Source organism: Haliaeetus albicilla, chromosome Z, assembly GCF_947461875.1.
Source record: "Haliaeetus albicilla chromosome Z, bHalAlb1.1, whole genome shotgun sequence".
Lineage (NCBI taxonomy): Eukaryota > Metazoa > Chordata > Aves > Accipitriformes > Accipitridae > Haliaeetus > Haliaeetus albicilla.
Window position 1 is genome coordinate 422,694 of NC_091516.1, and position 23,927 is coordinate 446,620.

The 23,927-nt window shown below is 35.2% G+C and overlaps 1 protein-coding gene across 5 annotated transcripts in view; it reads left to right on the forward strand.

Annotated features, from left to right (window-relative positions):
• Nucleotides 1–23,927, forward strand: part of SPEF2 (sperm flagellar 2) — a 74,054-nt gene that overhangs the window by 15,869 nt on the left and 34,258 nt on the right. For 3 of the 5 annotated variants that reach the window (XM_069776451.1, XM_069776447.1, XM_069776450.1), the window contains exons 8-19: nucleotides 5,008–5,196; nucleotides 6,385–6,572; nucleotides 8,316–8,484; nucleotides 11,915–12,134; nucleotides 12,602–12,732; nucleotides 12,945–13,023; nucleotides 15,696–15,769; nucleotides 16,590–16,693; nucleotides 17,557–17,804; nucleotides 19,547–19,655; nucleotides 20,482–20,639; nucleotides 22,850–22,992. In XM_069776451.1, coding sequence (XP_069632552.1) covers nucleotides 5,008–5,196; nucleotides 6,385–6,572; nucleotides 8,316–8,484; nucleotides 11,915–12,134; nucleotides 12,602–12,732; nucleotides 12,945–13,023; nucleotides 15,696–15,769; nucleotides 16,590–16,693; nucleotides 17,557–17,804; nucleotides 19,547–19,655; nucleotides 20,482–20,639; nucleotides 22,850–22,992 — 1,812 coding nt within the window. The remainder of the gene's footprint in view (nucleotides 1–5,007; nucleotides 5,197–6,384; nucleotides 6,573–8,315; nucleotides 8,485–11,914; nucleotides 12,135–12,601; nucleotides 12,733–12,944; nucleotides 13,024–15,695; nucleotides 15,770–16,589; nucleotides 16,694–17,556; nucleotides 17,805–19,546; nucleotides 19,656–20,481; nucleotides 20,640–22,849; nucleotides 22,993–23,927) is intronic. The other 2 variants (XM_069776448.1, XM_069776449.1) reach the window with 2 other exon arrangements.

Sequence of the window (23,927 nt, forward strand, 5' to 3'; positions counted from 1 at the left end):
CTCCACCCCTCCCAAAGTTGAACTTCAAATTATCAAATTGTATACTGGTTCTGAAGAAGACACTTATTAAAAAGCAACAAACATGGTATTCCTTGGTTGAAAACCTGTATTTACAAATGTGTCATGTAAAGTTTTTGATCCGGACTGGATGAATTCTGCAGTGGTTGTGATGGGTGATATGAAGAAGCAAAACACTTGTTTTGCAGATCAGAGCTTTGATCTTCGATCTGTTATGGAATAGAAGATGTATCTCTGGAGGATGTCTAAAAATGGATGTTGCAGGGTATTCCATTTGAATCCTGTCCTGTAAAGCACAAGCTTTTCAGATTCTTCCTCAGACACTCCTCATTCAAAAAGCAGCTCTTAGATTACTGACTTTACAGATCTTCTCTTTCATAATGATTGTATCAAAAGAGAACCTTGTAACTTCCTGGGTTTCTGTGATTTCTAGTTAGTTTTATCTTAGTATGCACTGTGAGTCCTTAGCTTAGATCACGTGTTGAACGCAGTGTAGCCGAGCCTGATTCCACTGCTGTGCATAATAATAGCACTTCAGATGTGTGGCATTTCTGAAAAGGAAGTGTGAGACATTATAAATACATTTAAGCATTGGCATGTAATATCTGGAGATGTTTTTGAAGTCGTTAAGAAAAAAATAAATTTGTTGGGGTAGGCATCTAGAAATTAGATGACTTGTCATTAACTATCCCAGCCCTATATTCTATGAAAACCACCTGTAGTGGCTTAGACCAAGAATCCATCTATCCATTCATCCTGTCTCTGAGCCCTTCTTCAAAGAAATTCTATACCATGTTCATGTTGATATGCATAGGCCATGAAGAAGTTTTGCAACACAGTTGTCTGAAATCACTGTAGTCCCAAAACTTGCTCTTCACCTGCTATCACCTGTTGCAGCCCCAGCACAACCCCAGCAGCCTGGACTAGTGGTTCTGAAAGCCATGGCTGTCAGCTGATGGCCATGTGGCCAGTAGCAATCGCTGGGGCATTAGGTGGATACAGCAGCTCTAAGCCAGCCAAGCCAGCCAGTGCTGTCAAGGAGGTCAGACAGCTGGTCCACCTGTGGTTGTAGTACAAGCCTTGTCAGTTTGAGATGGATGAATTGTTCCAATGTGTTGCCAATCAGGCTAGCTCCAATGAGGCTCCAAAGCAAGGCAAAAGTAACAATAGTGTTCCTAACTTACCAGCAAGAAAAATCAGCATTGATATAGGAACAATAGAAGTCACAGACTGCAGGAATTAGAAGGCAGACAAGTGAGCGGTTGACTGGAACAGTAGTCTGACCAGATCAGAGAATCTATTTAGTGGTAATTTGATTCTGAATTAACAGAGGAAGAGGTGTCTGGCTGGAACTCTGTGAGGTTTCAGAAATTAGATGTTGCTTGACTTGAGACAAGTGTGAAGCAAACTGAGATATTTTCTTTAAAAAATTAAGAAATATACAAAATAGTTGAAAATTACTTTCCCCCTCCATTAGACATTAAACCAGAAAGGATTTGCAGACTGAATGTCTTGTAGACATTAGGGTCAGATTTTTACCTATACTGCATATACTTGAACACAGGGCATGGGATCATTTAGAGTCAAATGAATTTCCTCTCTTCAGAGTGCTTTAGTATGTTTCATGTCTGTATGTGTAAACCTCTACTAAAAGAATCTTGTTCAAATTCTTGAGTTTTGGCACACTACAAGATGGAGCCTGGGAGAAAATATACTTTACAATTACATGACATTCCTCCATGCAGAGCACAGGGTGATGCCAGTCAGATTTTCATAGGCAGGAGTTGAAAGTGTTTGACAGTAACATGGCTTCATCCTAATTGAATCTTTGATCTCTACCATTTCAACAAAGTATTTGTTCTAAGTACTCATTATTTTTAAAAGCTCTGTTCAGATTTTATCTCTCAATTTAAAAAGTTATCAGGAAGAAGTTACTGTCAGCAATAAATTGAGAAGATAAAAATGGGAGGGGAAATGAATTGTTACTAGATTATTGCTTGTCAGCCAAATAGATTTATGTATGCTAAGCTATAAGTTTTGGTCATAAATTTTATGACTACACAACAGGACAGAATTGTTTCATTTGTATGTAAATTAAACAAGGAAATAGAAAAATAGAAAAACATGATATAGTAATTATGTATGAACAACATTAAACATAAACACATTAATGTTTGGCCACTGGATGCCACTGTTGTCTCAAGTAGGTAAACTGAAAAAAAGTGTGTATTATGCGTTCCTAGTAATTTTTCAAATGATTACTAAGATGTCCCATTTACGATATTTATGATTTCTTCAGATTTCTTCTTCTGTGAAGAAGTTGGTGTGAAGTCTTAGGTCAAAAAATTGTACTACCATTTTTATTTTGCCTCTTAGTATGTCCAGAAGTTTCAAAACTTTTCAAACTTAGGTGTTAGCACTTTGTCCATTCCTGCTTGTATGAAAAACAGCTACCAATGTTTCAATCCCCTATCCAATAAGCACCCTTTTTGAATTCAGGAGTTTGGTGTTCTGAATCATAATTTAGCCATTGTGTAACAATGAGTTAATTGCCTTTTCATATATTCTTGTTCCTCAAAAATTTCCTGCTGACTCTTTTTAGGCCTACTCAGCATGTCAAAATATTTGATCACTTAGAATGTTGAAGTTCTCTAGCCTTCAGTTAACAAATAAAAAGTCTCTTTTGGCTGCTCTGAAGTGTTCTAAAGGAGCACCCATTTCCTTTATACAGAGCACATTCACCTAGATGAGGGGCTTTGATTTCTCACTGGGCCAACTACTTGCACCATACAGTTGATGGTTTGAGTATGACAAATGACTGGTCTGTTAGGGTGGCTCCTTCAGTTCCCTGTGAATTAGGATTTAAAGATCCGTTTTCCTCTGGTGGAGTACTTACTGCTTTACTAATGCATGGCTGAAGATAAGCAGTTGCAATTGAAGAAAACAATAATGATATTTACTTGTAATAGGAAGCAAAGTCTGTGCATTGTCTACTCTTCTTTGAAATCTTAATGAAATACTAAGTCCAAAGAAACAGCAAATAGAACTGAGGCAGCAAAGGGCATCATGTGTCCTTTTATTGTCTTGACTTCATGAATGTAAGAGACAAACGGACAAATTAACTCTTCAGTAGGCAGTGCTGTTGGAAAATTTTATCACCTGAACTATATCAAATGACACGTTGCATGAATATGAAAATATAAAGTGTATATAAAGTTGTTACAATTGCATTGTTTTCCGTTTCAGTTGCATGCATGATGATAATTCTGTGCATAGAAAAATAGTGTACAAACAGTACACTACAAATAGACCACAAACCAAAACACATTTAAAATTAGATCCTCATTTTGTGATAAGCTTTGTAAAGGACAATATCCTGTGCAGGTGGAGCACTCTGGGATTAAAGCCTGAGATGACCATGTCTTGCCATTAGAACTATCATGCAGCGTCATGAGATTCAGTGCTAGGAAAGGGGAGTGCAAAGTTCACGTTTTGGCTAAAATAAGCAAAATGTTGAGGGATTTTTATATCAGCTTAATCTTTTCAAGTCATCAGTATTTAATTGGAATGTACTTTATTCCCAGCAATTGTAAAGGGAAAGGAACTTAAAAATATGGAAGCAGTTTTATTTGAAAAATATTGGCTTCTCCCTAACATCAACATTAAAGATCTAAATTAATTGGAAAGTTCTTGCATTTAATTCTTAATGTTGCAATTAAAATAGCCATGTTTCGCAGCTTTGTGTTAGAAATCTATTACAGATGTCCTGATTGCATTGTGTAGCACAGATCTAGACCTTTTTGTAGAGTTCTTTCATAAGTAGTATGATAATAAGTAACAAAGTTTGATTTTTCATTTTTAGAGAATTTATGTAAAGTATTCTGCCCTCTCTGTCACAGACAGCTGATGGAAAATAAACCAGCTTAAAGGAAAATAGAAGTGATACTTTATTTTGGTTGGCTTTTCATACTACTACTAACTGGCTTTACTTGTTCCTCTGTTCTTAGGAAAATGAATCTGAAATCTTCAGATCAGTTCCCAATTTAGGTCCTTAAATTGGAACACATTTCATAACAGTTTTGTTGCATCTGAAACAAATGTCCAGGGAATCAGAAATTTCCTCTAAAATTCTGCTGTAGGAGTGATATTTGGTAATGGCACTTGAAAGGCAAGCTGTCTGGACTGTGAAAGAACTTTACGTTAGGATAAGCATTAGTTTAGATACCAAGAACAGACTAGAGAAGTGCAGTAGTAAGATACTATTATGGTTTGACAAGTACTTTGAAAAGTAAGAGTCTGCAGCCTTCAAAGTGTTTGTGCACACCAACCATGCTTCAGGCAATGATTCAGAATGATTTTCTTATAGTACTGAATAAGTATTCTATGGAATTCATGGATTCTGCTCATGTCCCAGTGAGAACACTGAAACTGTTACCCAGACGTCTTGTATTTTCCTCTGTTCTGAATGCTTCTTCACATTCCCAGTCTCCCGAATGGAGGAGAGTGGCAGACATAATTACCCACATCCCAAGAAAGAAGGAAAAACTTCAAACCTGTAGAAGAATAGACTGATCAAGGATCCAGCAGAGTATGGCTGAGAAAGGGGACTGGTAAAGAGCAGGGATAAGTTAAGGATCTAAGGAAAGGGTATAACTTTACAAACAGAAGCAATTATTTGAAATATGCTGCAGTTTCTTTGCACGCAGGAAATATCAAAGTTAAATTTGAGTGAATCTCAACAAATGTATTTTTACTGACTATCTCAGTTAAGACATATTTAGAATTGACTTCTATGGCTCTACAATTCTTATATAGTTTACAAAAATAGTACTTATAAATAGATATGTATGTTGTTCCAGATTTATGTATCAAATGAGCAGGTAGATGCTGTTATATGACTCCATTCATATTTCTCATATGAGACACTGATGAATTGTCTATGAAATAGTTTATAAGCTGTGCTTAATACTGTTATTTTTTATCTTTCAGGAGGCTTACCGGGAGGAGCAACTTATTTATAGACTAATGAGACAATCTCAGCAGGAACGGAGGATTGCTGTTCAACTCATGCATGTTCGACATGAAAAAGAGGTGTTAAGGCAAAACAGAATTTTCAGGGAAAAACAATATGAAGAAAGAAGACTGAAAGAGTTCCAGGAAGCTCTTGATAGAGAAGCGGTAAAAGATTATTTGCTCCCTGAATTGCTGCAGGGCTGTTGCAGTACCTTCCTGTTATGAAATAGAATTCATATTGTCAACTGTTAGAATTTAGGAGTTTTCTAGGGACAAGGTGATTTAGTGATGAATATATTCTTTTATCTAGGTTCAAAGTTACAGCTAAGTTAATAAGGGATAAAGCTGAGCAACTGAAAGTCTTATTTTGATCTTTTATTCCAAACTAATTTTAACTTTGTAGGAAAACATCTCTGTGTGATGAATTTAAAAGGCACACTCTTGCAGAGACAAAATGACCAAAGGCAATGACATAAAATCTTGTTTCAAGAATCATGTTTTTCATTTCCTTTAGATGCAATCTGTTAATATCAATTTTTGACAAATGCTGGAGGAGTTCCACCTGTGAGTGCTAATCTCTACCGTGGAGCTTGGAGTTGATTAATAAATTTAGTCCTTTTAGGACTCATAATCCTGTGGCAAACTGCCAAGTGCTACGCTCATAGTAGGCCATAATGTATGGTAGAAATCTTATTTTGCTCCTGCCAAAAACGATTAGCAGCTCCAAATCCTCCAACACAGCAGGAGTCCTATGTAATCGGCAGCTACAGCTATTGATTACAACATCTCTTTAAGTACGCTGTTGGCCAAAAGGAACACACCATCACAGGAACTACTGATAATTTTCTACCATGACCAGAAATCTTTCTCAAAGATTGAACAGTATCAATAATATCAAATTATCTTCAGATCAGAATCTTGTAAGTTAAATTACTTGTCATATATTCTAAATGAGTATTCTATTGTGGGTTTCAGTGGGACTAAGCCTTTACCAATGCATCTGCATAGTTGTTTGTTAAGAAGAGTAGACAGCATCATTTCATGTTTTCCTGCCCTCTAAGAACTGAAGATGTTCTTAATCTGTTTGTCATGAAAGAAGTAATATATTTCTCATTTATTTCATTATATTTTAGCAGTTAGAAAGCAAACAAACTGGAATTTATATAATGAATAAAAAATTTTAGATTTGTCTATGTGTTAATCTGCTTGCTGGCTATCCAAGTCTCAAGAGAATCTAGCTTTTTTAATTTCTTGACTTAAATAAGCACATTAATTTTCATTTCCAGGACTGTGCACTTCTGCACTTTCATTTTCTTTGCAATCTCAAATTTACTCTTTAAAAAAAAATTCTAGGCTCTTGCAAAGCAAGAAAAAATTGATTATGAAGAACAAATTATCAAAGAAAGAGAATGTCGTGAGAAAATTGCCATTGAAAGAGCTCAGGCACGTTATAAAAAGCACTATTCTATATGTTGGGAAGTGATGAACCAAATCATTGATTTGTCAACAAAAGTAGGAGAATATCGTCTACTGACAAACAAGTGAGTATGGTAGCCGTTAGGCAAAAATAACAGCTGTTAGGTAGCTGTTAGGCTTCATTATTCAGACTGGTTTAAGCACCATAACATCTTATGTAGATTCTAAGACGTCTTACAGGACAGCTCCAATTAGTTTGTGTGGGAAAACGATGACATTACTTTTGTGTGAGGATTCACTGAGGTGTAATACAGTATGAACTAATGCTAAAGCCTTAGCATAATTTCTTGAAAACTCAGCTAACTTGAATCCTTAGGAGGCTAAGATCCACTAGTTCTATAGCTTGTGGAACTACTGATTTCCTTTTTATGAACAAATTCCTTAGTTTAAAAGTTAAAAACTGAGTGGTGCTCATGTCATTCTAGATTGGGCTGCTAGTTGAACACTTGCTCGGTATAATATAAACAGAATCAATTTCCTAATATATATCAACCTGTCTGGACTGTCCAAAGAGTAGGTCAGTCCGAAATCTTCCAAGTCCTACATGCTGTGATTCCCTTTTCTGACATGCCCTAATTGCACAGGGTTTCTGAGAAGGTCCTAAAAAGGCAGTAACCTCCAAGTGCCTGTGCTGTACGAGTGTTTCCAAAACCATGGAGTGGGGTATTGTTGCTGTTGTTCTTTCATTAGTATTCAGTGATTAGACTATGGGGTAAGGCTTACAGCATTAGAAAGTATGCCAAAATCTTCATTGCCTTTTAGTGTAATTGTATGTTAAAATAATAAAGCTGTAACCATATGAAATACATATGATTATATTTTATGGAAATTATATAAATTTAGGCCCAGTGAGTACATGATAAAATAGTCAGCCTAGACACAGTTTAGTGATGATTTGATGATTTCCCTGTCTGACACACCCATGGTTCCAGTGTAGGCCAGTGTCACATTTGCTTGTACTGAGTGGTGCACAATATGTACAGATATTTGAAATATCTTTCCAAAGTATGCATATCAAGGTTGTATCTGCATTTACTGTGACTATAGGTATGGTTTGTCTGTCCTTCCATGCACTTCATTGTGCAGGATACATACAGTAGGTATTAAATTATTTTTGAACAGCACATACAGAGTTTTTTTAAAGCTATAACATTCAACTATCTACAATAATTTCCAAAAAAAAAAAAGTCAGTCCAAACTGATGTAATCTTAAGAAATAGTAGAAACTTTCATTTTGACCATTTGTTAAATTTAAGCTGTTATTTATATTGTTTATTTAGCAGCCATAGAATTCTAATGTGACGTGTGAGCATCCTGTTTGCATTTAGCTTGCTACTATATGCAGTTTGTCTTGTTGTTTCATATGAATATTTTTCCTTTCTAAAAGAAAAAAAGTTTAATTACTCACATAATTCTAAAGTAATTTTAGCTTCCAGGAAAAAATTCTATAGATTTTTGGTGAGAGGAGGCTTTACCCCACAAAAGGGAAGAATATTTTGGAGCAGGGAAAAACAGCTATGGCAATACTATTGCTACAGAGCTCTGCCAGCCAAATACTGTGTGATGACACATTTATGAAAATACTGAAGCCTGTAAGTGCCTATGGCTGTCATATAAATAACCAAGCACTTATAAAAAGCTGTAATAATTATAGAAGGCATTATAAACTATATCTAGTTTAGCATATGGTTGTTTCATGATTGTGATTCTTGTAAATTTGGATCCGCTATTCTCAAATTTCTAACCCCTTTAATTTTTGGTTTGGAACTCTTTTTTTTTTTTTTTCCTTTTTTTTTCCCCCTTTGCAGCAGAATTCCATTAAAATTGATGCTTGATTGGAAGGAAATTTTTTTTAATGGAAAACCAATGTATGAACAAGCCTCAATTCAACCTTTGCCAAATGAACCAAACCCAGAACAACTTGTAGAGCTGAATAAAATGAATCTGTTAGATGAAAAAGATTATGGTGAATACAAGGTACATCAAACTGATAAGACATAATGGAAGATAATACACCTTGATTTTTCATAATCATAAACATTTTGTTGTGATGTTTCATTTTGTTCTTTTACTAGTTTCTGAAATCAGATTTTGATATGCATTTTCTTTTAATTTCCTGAGGTTCTATACGAAATATATGGCTATATTTTATGTTAGTAGCACTGGAGAACTGCTGCAATTTTAAAACACTTGTACAATTTAATTCTTGTATATAACATTGATTATGTTTCTTTCCTGAGTTCATAGGACCAACATGTTAATTGCAATGCAGTTAATATTTAGCTAATAGGAATTTGAAAGTGTGCTTAATGCTACCGTGTTTCAAAATGCAATAGAAAGTAGCCAGCAAAAGCAAGTAAAATTAAATACTCTATCTGTTACAAAACCTGATAGTCTTAATTTTAGCAATTTTGAGTGAAAGCTTTCTAGCAAGATTTATTGGTTTGAGTGATCCATTTATTTTAAGATGGTAATGTTTGTGAAAATTATTAAAAGTGGCTGACATTTTTTCTTAACCATCTATTAGAATACAAGTAACTATTTTTCAGGGTACCTTAAAACTTTTCTTCAACTTGTCAATACATTAATGTAATTTCGCAAGTGAAAGATGAATTTTGTTGATGTTTCCCTGTTAAAATGTATTATACAATTTTTTTCCAAATTACATCAATAATGCTTTTCCTTGAAAAAAAAATAATCCCGCTACATATTTAGTCTTTTCAAATAATCTGTTTAACTAGCATATGGCTATCATGGCAAATAACCTGTCTTTGACTTGTTGGGAAATAATAACTATAATACATATGTGCTTTTATCCACATCCTGAATCAATTGGTACATTTTCTTTTGCAATGAGTATAAATGTTTGTTACAGGTTTTGTGATGAATGCCTGACAGCTCAATTTACTTTGGTTTAAATGTTAACATATATTTACCTGATTTATCTATTTATAAGGTCCTTGTGCAGACCATATCAACTCATGTAATGGATTTCATGATCAGTTTCTTTAGGTGAAAAAAGGCATATGTACAAGACGAACAGGGAGGACATACAGGCAGTGAACAGTTATTGGGGAACGCTAATGAAAATTTTTTCAGTCATATTGTTGTTTATATTACAAAGTCTTGTAGTCTTCCCTAGATGTAAGGGCACTGAAGGTCACAAACACTTAATGACACATTTAAAGCCTCTGTTTTGCTACCAGTCTGTTTCAAGTGCACATTCACATAATTTTTTTTTTTCCAGATGTTGTTAGTCTTATGTCTTTCTGAATCAGTATTAATCGAAAGCTGGTATCATATGACATGTCTAAAATTGTTGGCATCAGTTCATACTTATGTATTCTAAAAATCTAAGTAAACAGCAATACCGTCAAAGTATTGCTTCTAGAAAAAAGGGTATTGCAGGGCATTCTGGCAAAGTTTATGCTTATTTTCTTAACCCTTGAGAAAAATGCCCAGCACAGGCAATTTGGCATCTCTCAAGAATACTAAGTTTGCACAAGGAATACTGACTGAAAGCATCAAATATATTTGATAAAATACAAGAACAAAATACAGTGCTATCATTGAGTTGCACATTCCACATTAGATTGAGCCTGAAAATATTTGGAAACTACCACATCATCAGTTGTGGAAATAAATTAATGGAATCACCCGAAACAAGCATAACAGTAGGCAGTGCTCAAAATATCAAATAATTTCCAGTTTTGATCAAGAGTCTTGACCGGGACTTAAATAACTCTCACCTGGATACCTGAAAACTTGTTTCTGACAGGTAAGCTACTTTAGATCAAGACAGGTACAGTCTAGCAATCTTCTGGTTAAAAGGGCAAGAAATCTGAAAGGTGAGTGCTTCAAATGGGGAGCCCATTCCATTTGGAATTCGTTTTTCCTACAAGTCTGATAGAATTTAAAATAACTAATCCATCTCTGCTTCCATGTTTAAGGAAGTAAGGAAGAATGGTTCAGATGGGACAAGGTTTTGGTTTTTTAAAGCATGTCTTATTCAATTACATATTAAGAAGGACGTTTTCTGAGATATATTAGAGAGGGTATATTGTGCAACTCAAAGATTTTTTTTGTTTTTACTCATTAAAAATAAGTGATATTTTCAATTAGAGTGATACTAAGTTACATTGTGTTATTCTCTCTAATGCACATATGTTCAAAGTCAACACTGATCAAGTTCCATTAGTAGAATGTATGCTGTGGCAATATATCATTCATGATAGTAAGTTCAGGAAAAGGTTGCATATTGTACCTGGAACATGAATTCAAAACAGTATATTTCAATAGAACTTTGAAACTGGTTGCTGCTTCTAATGGTTATTAAATATTTAATGTATAGAATGATACAATTGTTTAGGTTGAAAAGAATATGGAGGTCATTTAGTTCAACGTCTTTGCTCAAAGCAGGGCCAACTTCTGAGTCAGATAAGGTTGCTCAGTACCTTGTCTGGTCAGCTTTCAAGTATTTCCAAGGATAGAGGTTCCACAGACTCTCTGTCCAACCTGTTGCTGTGCTTAACCACTCTCATTGTGAACATTTTTTTTCTTCTTTTTTTTTTCCTAGTTGGAATTTCTCTTGCTGACACATTTGACTTTGCCACTAAATAATAATTAATACAGGACTAGTATTATGCTGCATACTAAAATGTTCTCTTTTAGTTTCTCATAGCATAAAGTGCACATCAGGACTTTCCTAGCGTTATAAGATCCAATACTGGTAGAGTGTATATTAGAGTAGCAAAAGCATCAGTGTTATCAACATTCTTCGCATACTGAACTCAAAACATAACACTGTACCAGCTACTAGGAAGACAGTTAACTCTATCCCAGCTGAAACCAGGACAGTATGTCCTTCCCTTAAAATTGTTTGAATTATATGGTGGTTTGTTTGGTTTGGGTTGGTTTGGGGTTGTTGGGCTTTGGGGTTTTTTCTCTCTATTGAATGTGTGTTAGGCAAATATATATATTAGAAACCTTTGTCTGTAAAAATTTTCAAAAATTTATGTGTGATACTGGGCAATAATGTTGCCCAGTTTTTAGAATGCTGAATATTAGGCTATTGGGCTTCTATTCCAAAAATCTGCTACTGATTCATTCTGTGGTATTGGTGAAATGATTTTTCATGTTTATGGAATTAAAAAAAATGATTCTCAGACTCTATGAAAGAAGTTGGTAGGAGTACTTGTCTCTCTCAACTAGGTATTAGTGAGTATCAATAAATGCTTAATGATTATGACATAATTATAGCTTTTAACAAGGGTCTACTCTAACAAATATTTAGTACTATTCAGATTTGGTTATTTTATGTATTGTGTTTGTGTATAAATACATATATCTAGAAAGATGAAAGACAAGGCATATTGACAAATTATTTGGTAATTTGTCATTTATACAGAGTATGACAGGGGAATGGTGCCCAACTGAAGAGAACAGTGAAAACAAACCTCCTCTTAATAATAACATACTGGGTCATGTGCTTCGTAGACTGATGGAGATTTTCTATCCTCCAAAACCCAAATCTTCACTACCTTTATTTCCTCCATTTCCTATCAAGGGATGTATTTTGGGAAAACTTTTTAGTGGAAAAACTACCTGTGCAAAGTTTATTGAAAAAGGTAGAGATTTTTCTTTTTTTCCCCTAAAATTCTTAAAAATGTTTATTTGCATTGAAATCCCACTCTTAAAATGAAAATTGTTTGGGCAAATCCTTGCATTACTAATCCTTGAACCTCAGATGCATCGGTATTTTGCAGGGATTGGTTGCAAGTCATTCATTCATTATCTTCCAAAATAAAATTAAAAACACCTGAAGTTGAATATAGTGTTCATATAGTATTACTTCTGCATTAAGAATTTGAAGATGCTTTTGGCAGATTCTCTGGGGATATTTGTTATAGAAGAGACTAGCAAGATAGCTAGGTGATTGTGGGGACACACTGTGCAGTGGCTACAGAGAAGAGACAGTGGAAGCAACTTTCATCAACAGCCCAAATGAAATCATTCACTTAATTGCGATTAATAGTCTCTCTGTATGTATGCTCAACTCAAACTGTGTAAGTGATCTCATTTTTTTGTATATTAGTTTGCAATATTCAGGTACTATCCGTTGATACTCTGGTTCAGGAAGCCATCCAAGCTTTTCTTAAAAATGAAGTGAAAAGTGAGCACAATGTGATTCTACAAGAAGCAGAGAGTTCCGGGGAAAAAAATGAGGTAAGCATTTTTTGTTGATTTTGGGTTTGGCTCCAACAGGAAGGTGAGAATGAAATATATAAAGAGGAAAGAATATTGTTTCTTTTTTTTTACTCAAACTTAATTCTGTTTTGACTTACAAGTCTTCAAGAGTCAGCTTGAATTGACAGGCTTGTTTTTCCTGTAATATGTAGTTTCCTTTCTAATCCATTTCTTTTCATAATTGATACAAGGTCCAGAAGAACTTATCAAAATCACCACCAAAAGTTCTAAATAAACTCCAAACAGAAACATCTACTAATGGAACCAAAGGTGTGTGTGTATTTTATTTATATATGTATATATAGTTTATACAATTTAGTTTTAATTCTTATCTTAGTAGATTTACATAGCAATTCTCCTTTCTCTTGTAGTATCCATGGCAGTATCCATGACATCTGAGTTTTCACAGTAGTTTCCATTATGAATTTCCTGTTCCCACACATTCCTAGTGTTGGGGAGCAGCAAGTGCAGGCTGCTCCATGAAGGAAGGTGAGCTAGGTGACGAATGCAATAGCAAAGCAGGAAGCACCAACATTGACCAACAATGAGTGAGGATATTGTCTGAAGTCAGGGTCACTATATTCCAGAGACATTGATCAGTGTGAACCTCAGTCTGGTGATAACCCAGAAATTCTGCCAGTGAAGCAAGTCTGAAGTCAAGCCAAGCACTCAAGTCAGCAGGTGTGGATCAGGGTCAGATCAAGGCGACAGGATACAGGGTGCAGAAATGGCTGCTACACAGATGTGAAGTACCACAGGCAGGGTCCAGGATGAGAACTTCAGCTTAAAAGCAGCTTCCAGAGGAAGAAAGGGCAAGCCTTCATCTCCCCTCACCTTCTCCCCTCACCTTTCTTTGCAACAGATCTTACCAACAAAGGAACTGACATTGGTCTCAGCCACCTAAGCTTAGAATTACAGAATGATTGAGGGTAGAAGGGACGTCTGGAAATCGTCTAGTCCAATCCTCCTCCTCAAAGCAGGGTCACTACTGCAGGTTGTTCAGGACTATGTTCACTTGGATGCTGAACATCTCCAAGGATAGAGACTCCACAACCTCAGTGAGCAACATGTTCCAATAGTCCATAACCCTTACAGTTAGTATTTTTCTGTTTAAATGCAATTTCCTGTGTTTCAGTTTATGTCTGTTGCCTTTTGTAATTTTAATTGGCACCACTAAGAAGAGTCTGCCTCTGTTTTTTTTACTCCCTTCCGCAGCCCAGATATTTCTACAAATTGATAAGATTCCCCTCAGGCCTTCTCTTCTCCAGGCTGAACAGTCCCAGCTCTCAGCTTCTCCTCATATGTCAGATACTCCCAGACCTTAGTAATCATCAGGGCCTTTCTCTGGGCCTGGTCGAATACATCCATGCCTTTCCTACACCGGGGAGTCCCAAACAGGACACAGCACTCCGGATGTGGTCTCACTAGTGCCATATCTTCTTAATGTGGTCCAGGATGCTGTTGGTCTTCTTTGCTGCAAGGGCACATTGCTGGCTCATGGTCAACTAGTTCTCCTTCAGGGCCTCCAGGCCCTTCTCTGCAAAGCTGCTTTCAAGACAGTTGGCCCCCCAGCTGGTACTGAAGGCATAGGGGTTTCCTCACCAGACGCAGGACTTTGCATTTCCCTTTGCTGAACTTGACGAGATTCCTGTCAGCCCTCTTCTCCATCCCATCAAGGTCTCTCTGAAGGGCAGCACAATCATCTGGTGTATCAACCACCCCTTCCAGTTTCGTATCATCTGCACACTTGCTGAGAGTGCACTCTGTCTCAATCATGCAGGTCATTAATGAAGATGTTAAACAGCACTAGTCTCGGAATCAGCACTTGGGCTACACCGCTAATCGCTGACTGTCAGCTGCACTTCACACTGCTGATCACAACCCCTTCAGCCTGGCAGTTCAGCCAGTTTTTAGTCCACCTCACTGCCCACTTACCTAGTCCATACCTCATCAGTTTGTCTATGAAGATGTTAAGGAAGACAGTGTCAAAAGTCAATTTAAACAGCATACGCTGACCTTCTCTCAACCACTGAGCCCACCACCTCATTGTAGAAGGTTGTCAGGTTAGTCAGGCATGATTTCCCCTTCATAAACCCACGCTGACAACCCCAGTCATCTTCTTGTCCTTAATATACTTGGGAATGGTTTCCATGCTTATTTGCTCCATCAGTTCGTAGGGACTAAAGGGAGGCTGGCTGGCTTGTACATCCCCAATTCCCCCTTCTTGCTTTCCTTGGAGAGAGGAGTGGCAGTTGCATTCTTCTAGTCCTAGGAATCTCCCCCAATCACCAGGACTTTTCAAAGATTATTGAGAGTGGCCTAGCAGTGACATTGGCCAGGTCCCTCAGCATGTGTGGGTATATGCCATCAGGTCCCATGGTCTTGTGTATTTCCAGTTTATTTAAGTGTTCCTTAAGCTGATCCCCCTCCACCAAGGGTAAATCTTTCTTGCTGCAGACTTTCCTCCTAGTCTCAGGGGCTTGGGATACCTCATTCTTTTTGCATGTCTCTTTCAGCAGGCCCACATTTTCCCTAGCTTTCCTTTTGGTATGGAGATACCTGTAAAAGTCCTTCTTGTTGCACTTCTGACTAGACATAAGACAAGGCCTTTTCCGCATGAGAACCATCAAACATTGGAACAAATTGCCTGAGAGGTAGTGTAGTCTCCATCCTTGGAGGTTGTAAACATCAAACTGGGTAGACAACTGAGCTACCTGGTCTGACCTTTTAACTGATGCCACTTTAAGCAGAAGATTGCTTGAACCTCCAGAAGTTGCTTCTAACCTGAATTAATCAATGATCTTATGATTCTAACAATTGTATAAACCTCCTATATTGATTTGTTCAAAGAACAATAATGAGGCATATACTTTTCTTATTAATCTATAGTAATAAATATAATAGTAATAGAATTGTAAAACTTTATAATATACCTGTTTTAGGAAATTGTCCTGTCAAAAAGGATCCATCTGGGCAAGAGTTCATATCAGATAGCAGTCAGGATGGCCTATCCAAGGTTTGTAATCCAATTTTAGCTTCTACTTTATAAAGATGCATTAGTTAAAAAGGTTAAATGACTTAAATAGTGACACCCTTTCATCATTCTGAATTAATTTGTTGTCCTTACTGCAAGCATTTTCTGTATGAAATATGAAAAGGGTTTATTGTGAAAATCTATTCCTGTGTATGTTGGTTAGAGTTGTACATATTGTTAAAGTTCTATATTTTCTTGTTAAATGTCCCATTAACATAAGATATGGTACTTCCTATGTAATTTCTGAGTTAGCAAAAATATATTCCTGATCTTGCTGCTGCCAAGCAGATCATTCATTCCTTGACAAGGTTTCTTCTCTTTATGTTAAAAAAAATTTAATTCTACAATGATCTCTTTGACTTTATTGCTCACTGGAAAATACTTCGAAAGCTAAGATATGAAAGCATCCCTGTAGAACTAATGAAGTTAAATGCTGCTGTAGGAAACTGTCAGTGGATTTATGGTACTGAAAATCAGAATAAGCTTAGAACCAGGACACTTAATTTTTTATTTCTTGGCCTTCATATCCTTTGTTTCTCAACCTTGTTTCTGTCTGGCATTTCCATGGGTGTAATGATGGAAATCAGTTGGAGATTTCATTTAGGCCTTTTTCATATCAGTTGAAACTATTTCTCCTTACTAGATAACAATAAATATTAAATATAAATAAATCACACAATAAACATGAAATTTAAATAATAAATAAATAATGTATAATATATAAAGTAGACTCATACTCTTATTAACAGTGAGTGTTGTGAATGTTCTGAGTATATTAGTCTTACTCTGTGCTCTTCCACAGCTATCTGTGCGTGCCCAGCTTGGTGCCGCATCACAGAAATTGTTGAAGAAAGGAAAAAGTATTCCTGATGAATTACTAATTGACATCCTAATGGAAGCCATTAAGTATGAAACTGTATAGCTTTTTTTCCTCACTTATTTACAATGTAATTATCCAGATGTAGTCCAAATTCAGCCATTTCTCTTTATTAAGATATTTTTTAAACACTGGAGTCTTCAACTTGGAAAGTGGAGCTAATTAGTGAAGTTAGTTAATGCTCATTTTATGCTAGCAGTAGAATGCTAGCAGTAGAGTCTAGCCCTAAATTATGCGGACATTATTGTACACTACTGAAGGTAAGTAAAAATATGCACGACTATCACATAGTCATTAAATATAACTAACGCCTCTATCTTGTTTCTTAGTTGGAAGCTATTCAGCACATGCTAGTATTTTTTCTTTTAGATTTTGTGAAATGCATAGTCCAAGTATTCATACTTCTGCAGTTAGGTTACTTTTTTTTTTTGTCTACTTGTTTGGCAGAAAATTGTCTCAACTACCCTGATGTGCAATTAGCACTTAAGTTCCCACATGAATACCATTTAAGTTATATTACTCCCATTAGTATGTTTTAAAGTTACAAAACAGATTTTTCTATTTGTTACATTAGTGGAAAAGTTAGTAGACAAAATAGGGAAATTACACCTCTGATCGTAGTCTGTATAGAGAGTGTTTTTGAAAACTTTTTTTATCAAGACAGCAAAAATTGTTTTGGTTTTGATTTTTTTCACTTTTAGTTAGGCTTGAGGTTATTTTTCTGATTTAAAATCCATTGCTTTACAGTTTAATTATGTCTGTCATTCTGTATTCATCATGATATTTAATATACTAAATTCAGAATGAAAGACTGCTATGACAAGCTGTTCTTTAGGTGTTATTATTATGCTATCAATTCAATGTATAATTCTGGTCCTTCATTTACTTTTAGCCAAACACCACCAGAGAAGGGGTGGATTGTGGATGGGTTTCCAATGACAATTAATCAGGCAAAACTATTTGAAAAAGCCTATATAGGGATTGATCCAGAAACAAAAGATGCAAATTCTGGAAAGCTCTCACTTGTCACAGATCCCAGAGCCCCTAACAAGCCTCCTGTTACCTCACCTGCATTTGATGTTTCTGTATTATTGGATATTTCAGACACTGCGGTACTGAAACGTCTGGCTAATTTGAAGTGTAAGTTTTCAACTACTTTAACAAAGGAAAATGGCAAGCAGATTCTGATGTATGGGGAATGTAAAGATTGTTATAATACTGAAATGGCTAAATTGTGAGCACTTATCAAGTTGCATATTTTAATTAAAAATACTAAATTATATAATCTCTATATTTTCCTCTGACAATTATGAAATTAGAAATTGTTTAGATTTCTTGACAGCTTTGTTCTCCATTTCTAAGGCCCCTTTTAACTTCAGCTGTCTAAAAGTACATGACTAAGTATAAGTAACACATTAATCCCAAGCATTATTAACCAGTTATAACTCTAAGTTGTACTTATTGGAGTAAAATAGCATTACTGTACAATTGCTCTACATCTCACAGTATCACTTTCATTGTGTATTATCACCTTGAATGCTTCCATGTTATTTCAATAACTTTTATTTGTTTCAGAGGCAGATCAGAAGTGTGCAAGTGCATGTGTATGTACTTGTTTATATTTGTACTGAATTCTTACTGGACCTGAGATAGCACAGTGGCTGGTGTTAGACATCACATAAAACAGCAGCTGGAAAAAACACAAGTTAACAACAGATGCAGAAATATGCCTCATTACAAATGAGTGTGTGTAAATAGTATTTTTCTCCAGGAGACACATTTGGAAAGGGCTGAAGGAAATTTTAAACAAAGTGATGTGCCAACATTCATTCCCTGGGAGTGCCAACATTCATTCCCTATTGATTACTGCCTTTGTCTTGTCATCAGTTAGTCAGTGAACAATCAGAAATTGTCAGTTTTGGCCAAAAAGGCAAAGGCATCAAAGGCTTTTAGAGGGCTCTTTCACTTCCAGCCCACACATTTTTAATTGCCCTTACTCACCTTGGCAAAACCAAAGTTCTTTTTTTATGTCCCATATTGTCCAAATTATAAGGAGATTCCTTTTCATTGTTTTCACTGCAGCATTTACATGGCATGTGGCTTGAACTAAAGCACCATCTACTCTTAACTTTTATGTATAGGTAGGAGTGATGATGAGGTAAAATCATTAGAGCTTCTGCTAACAATGCGGTACAGATAAATCTGTAGACACTGGAAATTCTTATTAATTTAAAGAACTTGTGTTGCCAAAAAAACTTTGAAAATGTCATAATACCTGATGTAATCTCAGAAATTCAAACAATTTTTTTTGTAAGATGTCACGTGGTGATAGAAAGAGTCAAAAGAACAATAAAAAAATCAGAAATCTATAAAAATTGGCTTATTTCTGATTAATAAGAGTGTTTTTTAACTTTAGAGAAGACTCAGAGAGAGAGAATACCTTGTCTTCTGATGCAGTGGAATATGTGCCCATTGTTGTGAAAAGGACTAGTTACTTCAAGGAAGATTCAGATTAGGCTGGGAAAACACCTTCTAACTGTTACAATAGATAAACCTGAAACAGTCTACCTACAGGAATGCTCTCTACAACTGGGGATTTCTATGACTGCAAAGCATCCATCAGGATATGTTAGTGTTATAATTGGCTATGCATTTAAACAGAGGAAGAGGCAGACACTGTCTTCAGGTCCTTTCCAGTTTAATTTTATATTTCCCTGACTTTGCTTTCTTTTAGGAAGTTTGGTACCCAATTTTTAAGTGGAGAAATGTAATATCAAGGAACACTGAAATTTTTCTTTAAATAATTACCTTGCTTTGGGTGAATAACTACCTGCATAATTGTCTTTTTCAATATATGCTTATATATCCTGTTTTCCACACAGCAAGTAAATCGAAGTCATCTCAAACTGAACAGGAGAACAACAATAAAAATTCAGATGCTGAAATCCTAGAAGAGAAGATAGACTTAGCCAGGGACCAGGTGCTACATAGGTATGTTATATGAAGTACAAAAAAGTTGCTTCAGCCAGATGTTTAGGCATGTAATTAATCTGAATCTCATATGTGATCCATGATAGTGCTGACATGCCTGATGTTAAGAATTTACTTAGGAGTTCCTCTAACACGGAGCCTAAAGAGTACTTTCATTTTTGGCACAATATAAATAATCCTAATAGTTAAGAATTCTTGTGTTTTGCATTTCCAGGGTATTCTTCCAAGGAAAATTTCTTTTTCAGATATATATTGCATGAACCATGAACCATATGTATACATATACGTATATATATGTATCTATGCATACATATATCTGACATATGTCATACATCATGTGAATGCCCTTGAGTGAAATGCACTTGATTTCAATTGCAGATTTTCTAAAATGGTATCTTCCACTTTTACGTTTATAAAAAACAATCAGTTTTCTATTTTTTACTGAATCATTTGATGTTTAACTTTACATAAAGAGCAAAATCAAGAACAAGTTTTGTTTCTGAATATTTGATACTATTAACTATTTCAGACTAATTTATTATTGATTATTATTGTTTTAGTTGTGATATAAGAAAGTAGGTTTAGCTTGTGACAAGAAAGAGTAAGAAATATATAAGACTAGTTAACAGTAGGATTTTGAACGTTTTCCTGTGTTGAAAATTAAAGGTTTGATGTGGATGGAGTATTATTTTGCAAAGAATATTACCTGGATTTGTTTTAGTATTAAATTAGATGGTTTGCTTTTTCTTTTGTTTATTAATTTGGGAAAATGTTTGATTTTCCATTAGTTAGATTTTAATTTCATACATTAATATGATTTTTGTAGAATTTCAAGCTTTCTAGACACATGGCCAAAATTAGAGAAATGGTTTTCAGTCCATCAAAGTACTCTAGTTAAAGTCAATGCAGAGACAGAAGAAAGTCTTGTGTGTGAAACAGTGAAGGAAATTATAATGGAAGAAATTGCCAAAAACCAGAATAGAAGTAAGTTTTCCTATTCTTACTTTTTACAGTTCAGTAAGAAAAGACTTTGTTCTTTATAATTAACACTAATATTAATATATAAAACTATATGGAAACATCACTTGTCACTGGCCCTGCAAGACTTTGGGGATGTGTGAGTTAATGATAACTGCACCAGAACTCTGAACTTTTCTGTTGTGTTTTTACCTTTTCAGAGGATATGGACCAATTTCACATAATTGTAAAGATCATTTGAGAAAAAGTTTTAAAATATTTAAAAGAAAGTGTCAGTTGGATTTATTTAAATTCCATAAAGTAAAGGATTACTAAATTCAGTCCTTCCTGGTTTAAATATTGCAGCTAGCATCTTCACCATGTGGGATAGCATAATGGTATAAGAAAGACTAACTTGCCATTATTAACATATATTCATTTATCAGCAGCAGCTTAAAAACATGGATAACTTGGAATGATTTTGGCATGTGTTTTGGTGCATGCTTATTCCATTTTTTTTCTTAATTACCCCAAAGGAAAGAATAATTTAAAAATTAAAAAGCAAAAAAGATGAAGTATCCAGGGGGAAAGACGCATCAAGTAAACCAGGACTTCTGAATAACCAGTTTTTTTCTTCACAATTATTACAAGAAAGTCTTGATGTGTCTTCTATGCCCCCCCCCCCCAAAAAAAGCTATTGTCTTGGAAAGCACTACCAGTAAAAGTTTAGACCTCTACTCCTGCACAAGGTTTCCAGTTCATGAAAAATTCTTTGAGATATCACACCTGACAGAAAACTGGATGGAACATTTTCAAAGAAGCACCTGGTTGGAATTGGGTTTTTTTATGTCCTTGATACAATTCATAGCCCTGCTGGAGTTAATGGCAAAATTCCTATTGATGCAAATGGAATTGAGATTTTCTGGTTAGAATCTAGCTATCTTGTAGAAGTACTGTAAGGACTATTTACTCCCTGTGGAGAAATAATCCCTGTGGTCGGTTAATAATGACTAATTTCATATTTATGTTGATAGATACCAAGCTGTCCTTCACTATTAGGTTTATATAAGCAGAACAGAGGTATGAGAATGTATGTTAATGAGTCAGACATCAGTAGCATTCTGGGAGTGACATGGTAAAGCTAAATACAGATTCTTGTTCTCAAAATATTTAGCAGAAACTGAAGTAGTTGGAATATTTTATGTGGCCAAGAGTTTTGTTCTTTTTATAAATTTAAATTGGGAGAATGATAGCAGTTTTTCCATTGAAGCACCCAGCAAGACAGTGTTTTTCAGAGGCAGATTTGTCACACTTAAATTAAAACAAAACACATCTATTCTTTAAATGTTAAGCTTCTTTCAAACAAAAAGACAAGACTGTTACAACAGTGGTTTAATGCAAGCCTATTTATTTTCTTTGAATATTTTCAAATCCACAGCAAAACTGGCCAGAATTCACGCACATGATTCTGAGCAGTTAATGTTAACTTAAAGATTTAGTTGTTGTAGGATCCTTCTGTGGTCACTGAGGAGATGCTGATATCTTTCCAGAGGTCAGTTCAGATCCTAGGGTTGAATCATGCTCTGAAGCTGCTAAATACATGCAGAATTATTTTGCTATACTATAGGTTAGCAGGTTAGTTTTTCACTTGTTTCTTTTTCTACACATGATCTTTTCTGTCTTTTTCTTTTTTCCTATCCATCGTCTTTCATACTTCTCAGCTTCTTCTCAGGGTAATGTGTATTTCCCAAATTAGGCCAAATTTAGCTCAATTTATCTGTTTGTTCCATCTTCAGTGTTTGTTTTTCTTGATTCACTTTTTCCTAAGTCTAACATGGAAGCTGTAAGTGTTTACAACTGTTATTTAATAAAGCAGGGAGTCCTTGAAATCATGATAGTTGTAATGAATCTCAGAATTGTATCAACACCACTGGCCTTGGTTTACCTGGTAAAGAATTTGTTTTATATGCATACATACTAATTCATTATCTTCCTGTTTTTCTCACAGTGATGGTTTTAGAAAAGTATCAGTCCTGCGAAATATAAGCTTAACTGGAAAGTGATTTTAGAACTATGGCATCACTGATTTGATTAGTATGGTTTTTGATGAACAACGCCTGAGTAATGAAATATTGAATCGGTTCCATTATTTTGAACTTGCAGAGTAGCATAGATGTTTAATTCTGTTTATTGATACTTAAAATATGTTTGAAGGTACTAATCGTATGTTCATATAGAAGGGTCTGCTCAAGAAATATCTTCAGGAAAAAAGCTTTTACCAGTTACACGTCAAGATTTGCTTCCTCCCATTCCTGTGGCACCACTGCCAATTGATCCAGGATCAGATGAATGGATTTATGTAGATGAACCACTTCCCAAGGTACATGCATTCATGATTAAAACTCTCAGATATCAAAGTACATATTTTTCTTAGTATTTTATGCATATTCTACCTAAACCTTTTGTCTCATTACATGTTGTTTTCTTCAGTATTTTTCAATGAAAGATGCACTGGTACCATATTACAAATATCTAAAAATATAAATAACAGTTGCTACTAAAATATATAAATTAAAGACACACACTTTAATATTTTGATCATTGTTTTTTTCTAAATTCTTCACAATGATGATGAACAATAGCACATGGATTCCAAAATAATAATACTTTTTAATATTTTGAAATGCTGGCATAGACTTACTAGGTCAGTTTCCTGTCTCTGACAAGGGCCAGTTGTGGATCTTGTATAAAGAATGTAAGAATGGGGAGAGTGTGCATTGATCTTTCTCCTAGGATACTTTTTTCTAACATGTTTTCCCTGAGGACATCTTCCTAGTTTCCAATGATCTGAAAATTAGGGGTTTCCTGAGATGGCTTTATATCTGCATCTTTGTGTTTAGTAGCTCTTAATAGACTTTTCTTCTGTGATTATGTCTAGTTCCTCTTTTTGAAGCAATTTACTTTTTGGACTCCATGATATAGCCTGTATTATTATGCTCATTCCAAAAAAATATTTCTGCCTCTTTGCTTTAAACCTGTTGTTTGTGTGGGTGATTTGATGACCCTCGTTCTTTATTGTGAGATACAATGAATAATAATTCTATAATCATCCTCTGAAGGTATTTAAGATGTGACAGGTGTCTGTTACATCTTCATTTTGCTCAGTGTTACTTTGCTTCTCCCATGCAGTCATAATCTTGTTTAACTCTCCTCCTGTGGAGCAGTTCATATATTCAGTCATGATTCTTGCCCTTCTGTCTGTCTGCTCTAGTTCTACCGTAAATTTTTTGAGATCAGGAGCTGGGACTGCGTAGA